This window comes from Argopecten irradians, chromosome 3 (genome assembly GCF_041381155.1).
Source record: "Argopecten irradians isolate NY chromosome 3, Ai_NY, whole genome shotgun sequence".
Lineage (NCBI taxonomy): Eukaryota > Metazoa > Mollusca > Bivalvia > Pectinida > Pectinidae > Argopecten > Argopecten irradians.
This window is the reverse complement of record NC_091136.1, coordinates 22,648,246-22,664,301: the sequence shown is the minus strand read 5'-3', so window position 1 is coordinate 22,664,301 and position 16,056 is coordinate 22,648,246. Positions and strand designations below refer to the sequence as shown.

The 16,056-nt window shown below is 33.4% G+C and overlaps 1 protein-coding gene across 2 annotated transcripts; it reads right to left on the bottom strand.

Moving 5' to 3' along the window:
* Positions 1-901: 901 nt before the first annotated feature.
* LOC138317879 (uncharacterized) lies at positions 902-15,814 on the bottom strand. Of its 2 annotated transcripts, none has more exons than XM_069259852.1 (4): positions 15,759-15,814; positions 9,162-9,325; positions 8,788-8,913; positions 902-2,353 (listed from the first exon to the last, which is right to left on the bottom strand). In XM_069259852.1, the coding sequence occupies exons 2-4, from the start codon at positions 9,283-9,285 to the stop codon at positions 1,509-1,511; spliced, it is 1,095 nt and encodes a 364-aa protein (XP_069115953.1). In that variant the 5' UTR covers positions 9,286-9,325; positions 15,759-15,814; the 3' UTR covers positions 902-1,508. The 2 variants fall into 2 exon arrangements, with proteins under 2 accessions (XP_069115953.1, XP_069115954.1); XM_069259853.1 differs by lacking the exon at positions 15,759-15,814 and adding an exon at positions 12,981-13,370.
* Between the last annotated feature and the right edge of the window lie 242 nt (positions 15,815-16,056).

Genomic DNA, 16,056 nt, shown 5'->3' with positions numbered 1-16,056 from the left:
GCAAGTCGTTCATTCTTTAGAGAGAAATATTTGCCGACATGATGCGACGGCAAGTAGCATGGAATGTTGACTGTAATAGCTATGCCTAATACCCATGGGGTGTTGAAATACTAACAATTATAGTTATTTTGTTATCACCTTGTCCGAAAAACTATAGGTAATTATAAAGTAAAAACTCAAACGGTTGTAACATTATGCGTAAACGATATATTTACTTTGACTCGATGTTAAACAAATCACACTCTATGCCATTTTGATCATTTTAAATTTTAATGCTTGTTGATGCTTTATTACAATAGATTACACCAAAAATGTGATTTAGGGTCAATCTAAGGAAGATGAACCTTGCCGCATAAACCAAGATCAACAAATTTCAAAAGCAGATACATTGTTGGCCAAAAAAAAAAAAATCCATCAGTATTTTCTTGAAAAACCATAATAAGATAATTTACTTATTAACTTCAGAATACGATATATACATTGTATATACAATTTCATTTTTGACTGATATTTCGGGTAATTTAAACATATTACTTCCCTTTGCGATTGACACTACATGGCATTATATTTGCTAATAAAAACAGAAGAATTTTACAAATAAACAACATAGAATCATTACGAACGATCTTATAAGTGTTTTGAAACCAATTATACAAAATTCTATCCATATATCTTGCGATTGAAAATTGTATATACGCAACAATTTCTATTATTCCAGTTCAGCCATTAAGTTCGTTTTTCCATTCCATATAATGGATAATGCATACATATTTACAGAATGAGTAGAATTTACATAAGTTATTTTATAACTTAAAAGCTAAATATTCGTGAACTTGCAAGAGTAATTGCTCTTGACAATTTAAAAAAATAGCACTACCTGTAGTTATAAGACAAAGTCATGTTCTCCTTCATAATTCAATGATTTTTTTTTCATTTCAACCAATTTTATTGAATCAATCAAAAGGATTGGGCAACAGGCTATGCCTTATAAGCCCTTTCCTAGCCAGAAACTATAATCAAATAAAAGTATATACATGTATTAAGTTAATTAAACAACATCTTAATTAAACAAAAGAATATTATAATTACTATTAATATGCTAAGTATTATACTCTTATGGATATATAAGTTTGGGAATAAATTTCAAATTGATATTTTTATATATAATATAATTGTACAAGGGAGATAATTCATAAATAGACTGAATAATATTATAGTAGTAAGATAGTAATTAGTTATGTAATATAACAGACTAGTAAGCCACTAATTGTTTTTTGTTGTTGAAGTTTTCTCAGTTTTAATGGGTACATAATCCAGTGATTCTGCCTGTGTCTGGGACTACAAAAGTCCATAGCCAATTATTAGCAAAAGCCCCTAACACAGGCGCACCCAATACAACTGGAAAAAGAGAGTAAAGCTTAGTATCATCATTATTGTGATTCAAATAATAAGAGGATTTTTTTTTTTTTTTTTGAAGTTCAATGATATGGTATTGGTCATTTTCCTATCTAGACAGTAGAAGAAAGACTCATTTCAATGAATTCAACAAGTTTGGGCAATGACTCATCCAACACTTTATTTGAACGGGTGACCCTGGGTTGATCAGCAACATTTTTTTGTGTAAATGTTGACCTGAGTCCATCCTCACCATTTCTCTTATAAATGGTTATCAGATGTTGAAGTGTCAATCCAGATCCAGCCACATTTTCAACAGTTGGTAGTTTAAATATTCCATTTGAAACTAAAACTTTCAAGGAGTGAATATTTTTCGACTTCTCGTGCTTAAACATTAATGCTCTACACACATCAAGGAAAGAAAAACTGTGCGCTAACAAAATGTTCCTCGTCACCTCCTTCTTCCGTAGTAAATCGGACAAAGCTTTTACGTCCTCACAGGCGTCATGTGCCCCATAACTATAATCTTCTCCTAAAAGAGATTTGGCTAGATTTATCTGCTTGTAATTCAACTGACCCGGAAATGCTTCACGAAATACCCGGATGGAGTCAATACAACCAAAGGTACATGACAAAAGCTGATCTAATTTATTGACGTTTTTGGCTGCGTTAACAATCACAGGAAAGTCAAAACGCAGACCGTAATGGGCAATTAGTACGGGATTTTGGTACTTTTCAAGAAAGTCACAGAAGTTCTGTAGACCATCAGCTATAGAAAGTGCATCCTTCTTGTATCCATTAGCGATTAGCTCACCACTGCTGTTGATAGATATTCCAGTCAACTTTGAAGCTACTTCTCCGATTGGTATAGTCGGTATGACGTAGGTGTTGTAGACATCCCCAGTGTCTACTACGCGAGCAGCAATCTGGGTAATTTGAGGCATGGTATGTCCTTCTACTGAAATGATAAAATAATTGTTTTTTTTTTTAAATCCTAAGCACTTGTTCGAGTTAGATAATCATTAGATACTTTTAATGAATTTTCATACTGTAGACTGCTATATATATTATGAAAAAACAAAAATCAAAACAAATATGCAATCCCTAGCGCTTTAGCAGCTACTGCTGCTCTTCAGGGGATGTTTAATGTTTCTATATATATATATATATATATGGGACAAGGAAGTAATTCCAACCGTGTGGACAATATATATATATATATAAGTATGCTTTATGCTTTACAGAAACATCGGGAAAATAGACAATATGCAAGCTGAGTATTTAAGGAGGAATTTCATCAGGTTTTTGGATGATTGTTTTATAATCTGGCAAACTTAATAAGCTACATCCTGATATACAGTATACAATGGATTCAAGTACAGTAAAACTTCCCTTTTTGGATACATGTATATCTGTACATATTAAAAATGGTGAAATCACTACTGACTTATACTGTAAGCCGACAGATTCGCATAATTATCTTTATTTTTATTCAAATCATGCAAGGCATGTTAAGCTAAATATTCCCTTTAATTTAGCGTCCCGTCTAATCATAATCGTAAGTGATAAAACTATTTTAGCTAAACGCTTAGATAACTTATTTCTTTATCCGCGCAAACAGCATTATCCACAAGAGATTACGGAGTTGAAAGCGAAAAGAAAGAAGGACCTATTCATTTAATGAAACCGAATAAAGTGGAATCCAAAAGCAATATAATTCCTTTTGTCAGTACTTTTAATCCTAATAAAAAAGGACATTTGTAGTAAATTAAAGGGCCATAACTCTGATAAATAACATCTGCTGAAAGAGTTGATCGAACCTGGCTAGGCACTTAAGGCATTCAACCTTGGTACCAAGTTTGAAGAAAATCGGTTAATATTTATTACAGTTATTGTACGGAAGTGGCAGAAACTGAATTTTTTTATTTACGCAAAGGGCCATTATTTCGCTGAATTACGTGCGTTAAAAGTCGCGATGGAAGTTGGCCGAGTCCTTAAGGCATTTAACCTTGTTACTAAGTTTGGAGAAAATCGGTTTACATTTGTTACACTAATTGCACGGAAATGGCAGAAAATGACGTTTTTAGTAATTCAAAGGGCCATAACTCCGCTAAATAAAGTCCATCGACAGTCGCGATCGAACTTGGCCGATCCCATAAGGCATTAAACTTGTCACCAAGTTTTAAGAAAATCGGTTTACATTTGTTACAGTTATTGCACGGAGACGAAGTGTTACAGACAGACAGACAGACAGACAGACAGACAGACGGACGGACAGACAGACAAACCCCAATTAATATCCCCCGCTCCGAAACGGGGGATAAAAATAGCGACAGAATGAAATCGATATTATCTAAAAGGAAAATTATAAATTGTAAGCGTCAACATAAAAAAACTTAAATGTATTTAATGTGCATCAAAATTTGATTAAAAAATCAAGATAATTCTGTCACTATATGTATGCAAAAGCGTTGCAAAACATGCGATATTATTATAGAATGTAAACGTTATACATTCAAAAATGGTTTTCATTTCAGAAATAAAACTAATAAACTTGAATTGTACATCCAAAAATGTCATATATGCTCTTATTTTAATAATCGTTCCTATTTTTATATTGGTCAGACAGGAATGGACTGAGAAAGAGAGTTACATTACAACGACAACACAAAGACCATCTCAGTTATTTAACAGTAAACGAACATTGTCATTTGTGTGCTAATGATAACTTTTTTGTTTTACCAACATATCAAATGTCTGATTCAGATCTGTTAAGAAGAGAAAATAAAGAAATGCATTTCATACAAATTATGAAACCTGTGGTAAATTCAGAGCGGGACAGAGGAATGTCACATTAATAATCATTTGTCCTTATGTTTTTGTTACAGTTTCTTCTACCTTCTTTCACTATGTTGTTGTGTACAATATCATGACGTAATGTTACTATAACATCATTGTACAATTGAAGAAAATTAAAGCGGGAAACATAAGGCTATGATTTTGTATAATGGATGAAACTGAATAATTACAAATTTAAAGGCCGGGCACGACCTACTTAAAAAACCGGGTGGTTGGCAATTAAGCCGATAAGGGAGTAGGCGGTACTATACAGATACTGCATAGTGACCAGCCTCTGCTGCTACTTGTAAACACTGACCACATGTGTCTATAAACCACATGGTCAGTGTATACACTGTAGATGGTGAACAACGATTGCCACTTGCCAAGCACATACATACACTAGTAACAAAATAAATACTGTATTAGTAGTTTATTATTCAACATAGAATCTTTATGTAACAGTTATATACAATAATACATATATACATACATGTGCATTATAAATATATGTGCATGATTTGCAATTAAAATGTGCCTATAGATGTTGCCCTTAAAACAAATATTGTGCATTGTCTGTCTCACTTTGATATATATTATTGAAAATAATTGTATCTATTGTTACAATATTTATTGGATAAAGAATCTGAATTCAAAATACTTATCTGCATTTCTTTCATTTACATTTAAACAAAACAAAAAATAAATGTATTTATATACATACATGATTGCATGTACAACATACAATCATTTACACGTTTTACAAACATAACTATTCACAATTGAATTATTTCTGAATTAATATACGTTAAGTAATCTGTAAAGGACGTTAATTGATGATGAAATAATGCAATAACAGAAGCGTCCTATATATCAGTGCATGTCAATAATAATATTGTATGCTTTATATCTGCAATCACATCACTTACAGTTTGGCACAGTTTGATTAACTTTGATTAATCAGGTAAGTGTTATTTCTCCTTTGGTCCATTCACAGCTGATATCACCGAAAGATGTTATTGATCAGTTCGCTCCAAATTGAATTTGTATATCGATGTGTTGGCGCTTTATAGTTTTTCTTCCCTCGCTGACTGTGGGGAGCTTGTGCCCTACGAGGGTTCCAAACTGAAGTGTAGGGTCTGTCAACATTTTCGTTCCAATGGCAAACAGCCAGCTGTGATCTTGCGAGATACTGACTGTCACTAAATGATATCCTCTTGTCTTGAAATATGTTCATGGTGTTGTTGAAACTTTCCACATAAAAAGTATTCCGAGAAAGTACATAGTTCTCAGGATGTTTGAAAACAGCTGAATTAGTAATAACTCTCAGGAGTAATTTTTCGGCCGAAGGACTCCTCAAAAGTGTCACAGAAGGTTCGTATTTCTGCTCCCGTTGACATCTGGCTGATGGATGACAGTTACCATGGTTATTATGGTAATGCTGGATAGCATTGGTCAGAGATCCTTGAAGTTTTTTTGAATCATTTTCACAGTTTTGCATTGCCCAGTGAAAATGCGTACATACTGGTTGAACTTTATCAGCCAGTTCTTCTGACCATGTTTTTCCTTTCAAGTATGCTGGTCCTTTCGATACACCCTGCAATGCCTTTTTCATAGACTTGACAGCATGCCACGAGTCATTCTGGTTGGTAGTGAGAGGACGATGGTCTTTGACATACTTGTTGATGGAAAGATTCATATCATGTGTATGCACATTTATAGTAACATCTTTGCTATCAAAATAGTCATACAGTTTTTCTGTTCCAAACCGTTCATGTCTTTGGGACACAACGTCATCAGCTTTTGTTACATGGATGCACTCCAGGACCTTGTGCGTTTGTTCTCCAATAGCGACGACACTGGAATCTTTTGCGTTTTTCCTCCAGCCATGTCGGGCATCTGTCATGATGTCGATGCCGTGAAGGTCCTCATACATTCCAATTTCCTCCAAAAGTGCAGATTCAATGCTCTCTTTGTACGTTGTCTCAATGTGTTGTTTGTATGACCTAAACATGTAATTTCTTTTCTCTTCATTGATATTTCCAATATTGGAGGCACTGCAAAACCTGGTATAGTGAACAGGTAGCATTCCACTGCATACGAATCCATGCATCACGCGGTGGTTGATGAGATACTCATTGTTTGGCAAGTATGGCGATGATGACCAGAGTATCGTATGATGTTTCTCTTTTGAACAATTAAGTCGTATTGCAGCAACATGTCCTTTACTGGTCAGAGAGTGACTACCGAGGTTGCCATCACAAAGTCGAGCATGGTTTTCAGTGACTTCAACCAACCTCAGCAGTGATGATTTTGCTGTTAGAAACACAGGTTCATCAACATTGTTTTTTGGCACTTGAAGAAATGTAGATATATTTATATTTGCAGTGTTGGTGTTTGCTGGCTCATTTTGATGCTGCTTCATAAAGGCATCCAAGACATGTTCCAATATGTCACCATTGTTCACAGGACGGTTCCACTTACTATAAAGTACTTGTTTCACGTCATGTATTTTTGACAACAACTCTGTTTTTCTGCTGACATCACCGGGAATTTCAATCTTAAAACTTGATGCACGTTTTCTTTCAGCCATTGTCTACGATGTGTGAATCAGGATTGTGACATCAATGGATTGACCCGGCCCACACACATTTTCACATCTATATATACAATTCTTGTGAACCTCATAGAAGTCACCCCCTAATGCCAGCAACTGAAACCCAAGCTGACTACAGAATCTACATCTTTGTGTTTGCTTCTATACTTTGAACTTGATTATTGACAAGACCTTTAATCATATCTAAACTCTACCAACTGGAATCTATAGGTGATACTGTCTTTTTTAAAATCATATTAGTGGGACGTTTTAAAGCTGTACATACTACATTGTAAATCCATTTAATTTACACTTCAATTACTTATATATAACTAAAAATGACATATAAACTAGCACATAGCTTAAACTACTGTATTGTTTAGGATAATAAAAACAGCTTCATAAACCTCAAAAATTGTATTTCTGGGTGGCATCAATATTAGTCTCTGAATAATTATCATGAATTAGAAATAGTGAGGTAAGTTTACAAAACAAAAACAAATATCTATACAGGTAAAGTGTTCAGCCTTACCAGGCCCAGTGGGATGTCACTGCGGGGCTTAACTGACCATATGGGTGCTAGCACAGTATGACATATCTTATAACTATCAAATTAACAAAGATTTGTCAGGATTGCATTATCTACTCTTCTTTAAAAACATTGATAAACAAACTTTTATAATATATTTATATATTTAATATATATACATATATCATGCAATATTTTTTTTTATAATTTTTATTTTGAAATTCTCTTTTTTTTCCAATCAGTATCTAAAATGTAAATCAACGTGATGGTCAGGTTGAATACTTAAGCAATAAACTGTTACCAGATTGGACATACAGTTGATATGAAGCCCATCCGGAAGGAAGATAAATAGAATGGCGCCCGTTAGGGCGCCATGAATATTTATCTTTCGGACGGATGGGCTTCATATCAACTGTATGTCCAATCTGGTAACAGTTTATTACTTATATTTCCATTACGATTATTAAAATTCAACACTATACATGTATATCCTTTGAATTTTCCCGCTTGCGCTAGTGTTGACGTCACCAAGTTTAATAAACGGAACAGCCATATCATCAGCTTCTGAATATAGTTCAACACAAAACGGTTTGAAACAAGCGAACAAATGAAAATTATGCGATGATATTCTTTAATACATGCTATTTTGTAAACATGATAATACTATTAGATTTCATAGACCATGCAACTTTAAAACCACTTTTTAATGTTTTTGACCGTTATGTATAGGCGCAAGTATATATTGTATACACTGTCCGTGACGCGACGGAAACGTTAAATATTCATACGCTTGACCAGATTGGAGTTCATAGCGTGATATTGCCCATCTGGTTTAACATAGATCAAACGGGAAACTGAAAGTAGAATGGAAATATATGTTTCTAATTTGAATATTGTAATTTATCTCTTCATAATTGAAATATTTAGACTTTGTATAAACCAACAATTGTTCTAGCAGTCTTCTGTTAAAAAGTTAAAATGGACCTTTTTCAATAAAATAACCTTTAAAAAAATCTGTTCATCATAGAAATTTTGTCATATGCATTGCGAGGACTAAGTAATCGTAAATATATATATATATGTACTTTGTAAAACATTTTAAGATAAAATTTAGGGGGTTTTAGCAAGGGTGGCTACAAAACCCCCAATACTAATGAAAATCAATTTACTGTTTGGTGTGTGTATATGTATATAAATCAAACACACTGTTTGGCCTCAAACATCAGGTTTATGGAATTACTATCATCAAAGGGAATTTGACACCTAACTCCATACCAATGGTATGATGCAACAGGAAATACTGACCTCCTGTTAACTGGTCAGACATACAATCTGGAGGGAACTGTGCCCCTAGGTCACAGTTGCTAGTAAGGTGCGGTACTATAAGCATGGCATATGAAAGGAAATATTGTTTCAATTTTGTACTTACTTAGACCTGTAGTTTCCAAATCAAATGTGATGTTCGTCAAATGTCGACCATTTGGATCCAGCTTTTTGAATTTGCCTTTTGGAACAGCCTCTGGAATGTGCTCTATATCTACATTTTCCTCTAAGCCTAAAGTGTACAATATCAGATATCTGAGTTTACTATTTATTTAATGCTATCTATGACTTCATAAATTCACACACAATATTATAAACAATAATCTGAGATGGACCAGGTACAAGGGAGATGTTTTTTGTGTTATTGTTGATAAAAAATAATAATAATAAAAACAGAACAAAATAAGAATTGAATACATACATATGAATGATGAAGACAAAATATACGCAATTCGCCACGAAATAATGAGATATATATACTTGACGGATATGTGTCGCCCTCAAGAGACTCGTTCAACTGGAGCCTTCTGAGTTTAGAAGACGGAAGCTTCCTTTGTTGTTTAAGCTGTAACTTGCGTTTTTGGCTTATCGCAGCATGCATCATGTGTGTATGAACCTGTTGATCTACCTGCTATCGTGTTCACCTGGATAAATAGAAAATGCATGCCTTAATGGAACCGAGATTTTTTCAAGAATTTATTTTAAAATATGAATAGAAGTATTATATGTATTTATATTTGTTTATCTGTGTATATATCTTGTGATTCAATATATAGTATCACGCAGTACACAGAAACCCGTTGAATGGGTTTTAACGTCATATCTACTTATAATCATACGCATTGATAAATAACAACTGGTCAGAATATCAAAGATTAACGTTATGTACATCTGACTAGATTTGCATTCATGTGTAACTACAAAAAATATAACTACAAATACTTTCGGAGCAGGACCACGCAGGCTCATTGCTAATTGTTGAGTGTTTTTAATCACTCATTGGATCCAAATGGTAGACCAAAATGTACTATACAATCTTTGAAATCATGGATTAATAAGAGTTGTCTCCCCTATCTCATTGGAACCTGAATGATCGTGGAAACAGATCATTAAGTTTGGATTTAAACCATATTGTATCTAGGGGGTATGAACACATCATCTTCACATGACTCCATATAGCTAACAACCCCGGACCGATATACATCCCCATAACCAGAAATGGGTTGAGGATGAGGCATAGAGTAACCCTTAATTTTGCTATGGCCCACATACGAGGAAGTTTTCAGCCTAGCCCCAGCATCGCTAATAGGGTCATATATATCTCCCTGACTTGAGTTTACTCTGACTCCTCGACTCAAATCACAAGCATCTGCTTCTGATTTTGAAAAAAAAAACATAATAGCCTACCCCTACAAAATGAACGAGGTAATACATTCCGATACATCAACTCTGGAACGGAAGTTGACCTCTCAAGCGAGTGATTTTGTAAGAGCAATCTGATTGGTCGATTAATTTGTAACACATACTTACTAATTTAATTGACCAATCAGATTTCTCGTCAGAGCCAAAATTACAAATTCTGTTCCCCTTCCCCCAAGAACTTTCTGGCCTAATTTGGTCACAATCCGTACAGAAACCTATGACAAGTAGCGATTTAATTACCTCTATTTTCCCTACTGGGCCCCGCCCCTCACGCCCTAGTGGGTCAGAGCCAAAATTTATACAAGGTTTGTTTCCCTTCCCCTAAGGATGTTTCTGGCCAAATTTGGTTACAAGACATGCATATCTCTATGACTAGTAGCGATTTAACTTTCAGGGGAACAAAACAAAGTGGCCGCGAAATCTGCAAACTTTCAAGATGACATAGGAGTTAACTTATAGTGATGGGGTTGTGACGGAAACTGGAGGGCCTGGAGAAAAACAATATAATCTGGTCTGGCAGATAAACCCTTACCTTTCCAGTTATGACTAAATCACTAATATATACTACATACTAGATACCTGGTCACCTGATTTGTGTAGCTACTATATAATATATAGTAATTATATGATGTACCTACAGTGGCAGGACATACAATAATTGCTTTAAGACTGAATTACCAACAGTGTTTGTTTTTGTTTTTTTTTTAAATTTTTTTTTTTTTAATTTTTAAATTGTAGCAAAAAATTAAGAAAAGACAGTATTGCTTCTTTATTTACACACTAATTTTCAAATGCAATATACATTAAAATGTACTTTCTCTTTTATTCATGAGCACTATATCATATCAATAAATTGCGAATCTCATAAATACTGCCTGGAACACTGTCTGGCTCTACCATTTAAACTTCATGAGTTTCCCGCTCACTTTTAGAATCATTCCTAATCAGACTACCTACATTAAGTCTTAATATGAATAATTCCAACACCATATGCAGGGATGGGATATGATTCTTCCTCTTTTCATAGGATTCCCTTTGATTGAACAATATTTATGAGCATGAAGTCATGTCAGATGTAATCTAAAACATCATAAAATTCATTGAGAAATTTCCTTCCTTTACTGATAGGTTAAATCACATATGCACATGGTAAATGTTTAATTACAAACCACTACAATCTACTATACCACCAGTTAACACTGCTTACAACATGTGCATTAAATTGAGCTAGTCCTGTATTTGACATAACATGTAGTAATGTGAATATAAAAAAAATAAAAATAAATATTCATTGACAAATGACCGTGTTTAAATTCACCATGGATATAATGTGCATATAAATTAGGTGTTTTAATGAACGTTACATATCCAACAATGCCATAACATTCGTCGTTTTCTGATTGGTCAGGAACCAAAATCACGCTTAAAAATTAGCATATCTATACACGATATTGGAAATACCAGCTTTCCCATCTAATTAAATGATTTTCCAGAAACATATACATCAATAATTCTACTTTCGGTTTCGATTCTTCATAGATAAAATGTATATCATGAGGTCTAAAACTAAAACTAACTATATCGTGTTATCAGTAGTGTGAAGTAGTGTACTTATCTGGACCACGTATATTGCACAAAAACTTACTATGCACATTAACAGTAAGACAAAAATTTAGATAAAACACTATAAACATACTCAGTGTTTAGTTTTTAGTTTTAGATACGTTATTCGATTGGGTTCTACTTTCGTTTTCGCAACATTTATACAGACCCCCTTATAAACCTTTTAATATGTCAGATAATGAAAATCATGAAATATCCATGTATAACTTAAGTCGTGGTTTAGAGATTTGATATACGTTTGTGGATAAAGATATCCATGGTTAGTTGATGAAGGAATAATGACAATACTATTAAAACCAAAATTCGTTGTTGTAATTCGTTGTGTGGATTTTAAACAATTTTTGTTGTTGTTTTCGTCGTTGCCACAACGAACATTTCATGTTATTGAAAAAAAATGTAATTTGAACAATGACATTCACGTATGAGGGCCCTAGCGCGGTAGTGTTTAATCAGTTGTTAGCTTGAATCAACAGATCAAATGTTTGAAAAATATTGTAAAATCTGAGATTTACTGTTTTGACATTCGAGGGAAAAATGAGTAAATATGTTGATTAACTTTGTCTTTTTTCATGGTTGTTTTGGCCATACTGACAATTTTATCCACTCGACCTGAAAAGTAATGCAGGGAACCCTTGATTGAAAACATTCTTTTATCAAAATGTATTTATTTATAATACAAAGTTAATATGTGATTGCAATTTATTAATTAGTAATTCATTAATGAAAATTTCAGAAACTCAATCTCATATTTAACTTACACTTTTTCCAATCCTAAATTGACACCTTCAAGGGATCATTCAGACAATACGCATATCTCTTGTCGCTATATTTTATATGTATGTTCTATATATGTTCATTGTTTATGTTTTTGTGTACGTCCGTGACCGTCCTTAATATGTAATTTTATTTGTTCTTGTTTCTTGACAAAGGAGTAGATCGCCTCGACAATCTTTTGTCCACACAGTTAGAATTACTTCTTTGCCCTATATTTACTATTTTAAGTAATTCGTATCCTACAGACATATGTCTATAAGGATCCAGTGTTATATGGAAAACAACTGTTGATATTACTTCCTTGACCCATATATATATATGGACAACAATAGACTTAACGTCCTCAGACTTTGTCTGATACTTTGTTCTTATGTTACTTCTGAAATATCATTACAAAATCACTTTCCAACAACCGTTTTTAACATTCTACTCCATAATTATAAAAAAATTCGAATTCACAAAAGTCGATGGAAAACATACCCGTGATCTTTATCTGTCGCCTCGTTCTCGTTTTCCAGGTGGCGCAGTGAATACAGTCACCGACTAGTTTTGATACGTTATGCGATTGGTTTCGCTTTTGATTTCTGCAACATCTGTACAGATTTCCTTATATAATTATACTTCAAGATTTCCGACAGTTGCTTTACAGGTATTGTAGCTTGTGTATTTATGCACTGTACAAGATATATTGGGGTATGAAGGTTAATAGTCTGTTTCTATTGGATCAGTTTTAAGTCCGAGTATAACATATAGGGAAAATTTAGGATGTGAAGTTTAAGAAGTAGAGGAAAACCGGAATATCCTGTCAATATCTAACATAAACCTCATGTGAGGTTTTAGCTTATTGTTCTCATTGAAAATACATTTGTCATCAATTCCATTACATTCACTGAGTTTGTAGGAATTAAATTGACAGCTAAGAGTGTAAACTTGAATTTTCCGCATAACACCAATTGTACAACAGTTTAATATTAGGAAACAAATGCATACCTTTAATATTGAAATACTTATAAATATCATTTACAGCAGCAAACTTACTAAAGGTTTTCAGTGGATATTACTTAAACCTGTTACTTTTTTGTGTTCAATAAATCTTTTTATGTATACTCAGTATAGATCAATAGTTACCGTCTCGTTTTTGTCTTATTTTTTGCGAATATTCGTAAACTTCGTAAACATGAAATAGATACATTGCAATAATCGATAATAGGATATACGGCGTATGTAAATAGATGATATAATTTAGTTTCAACTTAAGGGGAGGAATTTTTATAAGTTAACTAATATATTGCATAACGTCCCATTCTTTTTCAATTTTAATGAAATAAATTTTTTATTTGATGAAAAACAATTCTTAATTGAATCGTTTTTTCAGTCATTTTTGTAATAGCTGAGAATTTTTTGTAGAAGTTGCAATCATTCATTCAAATCAGTACTGCGAATTAAAACTTTATTTATTTTTATTATCGTCATTTTGATAATCACGTTAAGTACAACGATACGATATTTAATTATTAAATATTAATTCGTATAGAAGATCAGCAGTGATCTTTAACTATTAGTAAATTACGCCTTGAAAACAATTATGTAAATATGTCTCGCTAAAAAGCTTGCTGGAGGTCAAAGTTTACCAAATGTGACAATTTTTTATTGTTTTTATTATTTAATTTTGTCCAATTTTTGTTTGCATTACACCGATGCAGTATGTCATTCTGAAGATTTTGATATCTTTAGATTTAAATTGGTCCACTAATTATTTTTTATGACCTAATTAATTAACAAAGTAATTTTGGCAAATTTCGACAATTATATTTTAAGCATATCCTCTGACTCCATCGGTCCGATCACTCACACAAGATCTTCCATCTATCACCGTGACCAATTCTTGTTTATATGGTGTTGATTCAAATTCAAAATGGCCGCAATGACGTCACTTCCGGTTTACCCTAGACAGCCATAACTCGTTAACCACTGAGCAAATTTCTTTCATTTTGTTATATGTTATGTAGAATAGCATATGGAGAAACTTTGTAATTGTACATTTTTCTCTAGAATGTCATCTTCCGGTTGATCATTGACTGATAATGCAAGTTTGCCGTTTTTGGTGAAAATCACGAATACATCTTCTTGTCAAGTTCTACATGGCATAGAGGCTTGATATGGTGCATGAAGTATGCTTAGGTAGTTGACTATCAGGTTTGAAAAAAAGAACGAGCTTGACCTTCATCCAAGGTCACAGAGTGCTTGTGATTTTAGAGCTATGAAAATTATCCAGTGAAAATACAGCTCATTAAGACAGACGTAGCTCGTCAACCACATCGCCAATTTCTCTGAATTTTGGATATGTTATGTAGAAAAGAAAGTGAAACAATAAACTTTGCTACCACTTTTCTGTAAAACGTGAACTTTCGGTTGCAAATAAGGGTAAAATTTCAAAAGTCTAATATTTTCACAAAATCATTAATAAATCTTCTCAAATTCTAGAAGGCCTACATACCTAATATTTAGCATGTAGCGTGCTGACATTAATTCCTACCACGTTTATTAATACGATTGACTTTCATCGATATCCAAGGTCACAGGGGCCAAAAACCCGAAAATCTTCAAATGACATCTGTTGTTCTGCAAGACCTAGATACCTTATATAGACATGCATGATTCTGAAATAAATGGCTACCAAGTTTGTAAATATGAAAGAGCTTGACCTTCATTCAAGGTCACTGTGGCTAACAATCTTAAAATCTTCAAATTACTTCTTGTGAAATTCTGAAATGGCAAAGACCTGGAATTGGGCGTGTAGGGCGTTAAGACAAAGTGCTACCAAGTTTAAGTTTTAATTACCTTGACCGGAATACCTTTTAGACGAAAAGCGCGTCAAATTGTCCCGGTGACAATTTCTAGTTTTATTTGTTCTTCTTATGTCTTGACAAAGGGGCAGATCGCCTCAACAATCTTTTGTCCACACTGTAAGAATTACTTCTTTCCCTTATATTTACTATTTTAAGTAATTCACATCCTACAGACATATGTCTATAAGGATCCAGTGTTATATGGAAAACAACTGTTGATATTACTTCCTTGACCCATATATATATATGGACAACAATAGACTTAACGTCCTCAGACTTTGTCTGATACTTTGTTCTTATGTTACTTCTGAAATATCATTACAAAATCACTTTCCAACAACCTTTTTGACATTCTACTCCATAGTCATAAAAGGAAAATTCGAAATTAAAAAAGTCGATGAAAACATACCCGTAATCTTTATCTGTCGCCTCGTTCTCGTTTTCCAGGTGGCGCAGTGAATACAGTCACCGGCTAGTTTTGATACGTTATGCGATTGGTTTCGCTTTCGATTTCTGCAACATCTGTACAGATTTCCTTGTATTATTATACTTCAAGATTTCCGACAGTTGCTTTATTATATATTAATTCGTATAGAAGATCAGCAGTGATCTTTAACTATTAGTAAATTACGCTTTGACAACAATTATGTAAATAAAACGAAAACCATTCTAAATTATCTAATGCTAGGTTTACACTATGTTCCCGG

Excerpts from the sequence above, each read along its gene's own strand:
- LOC138317879 (XM_069259852.1), bottom strand. The coding sequence starts at position 9,285 with ATGATGCATGCTGCGATAAGCCAAAAACGCAAGTTACAGCTTAAACAA. Across the intron at positions 8,914-9,161 it reads GGGCGACACATATCCGTCAA|GCTTAGAGGAAAATGTAGAT; the intron begins GTATATATATCT and ends TGTACACTTTAG. Across the intron at positions 2,354-8,787 it reads TTTGGAAACTACAGGTCTAA|TAGAAGGACATACCATGCCT; the intron begins GTAAGTACAAAA and ends TTATCATTTCAG.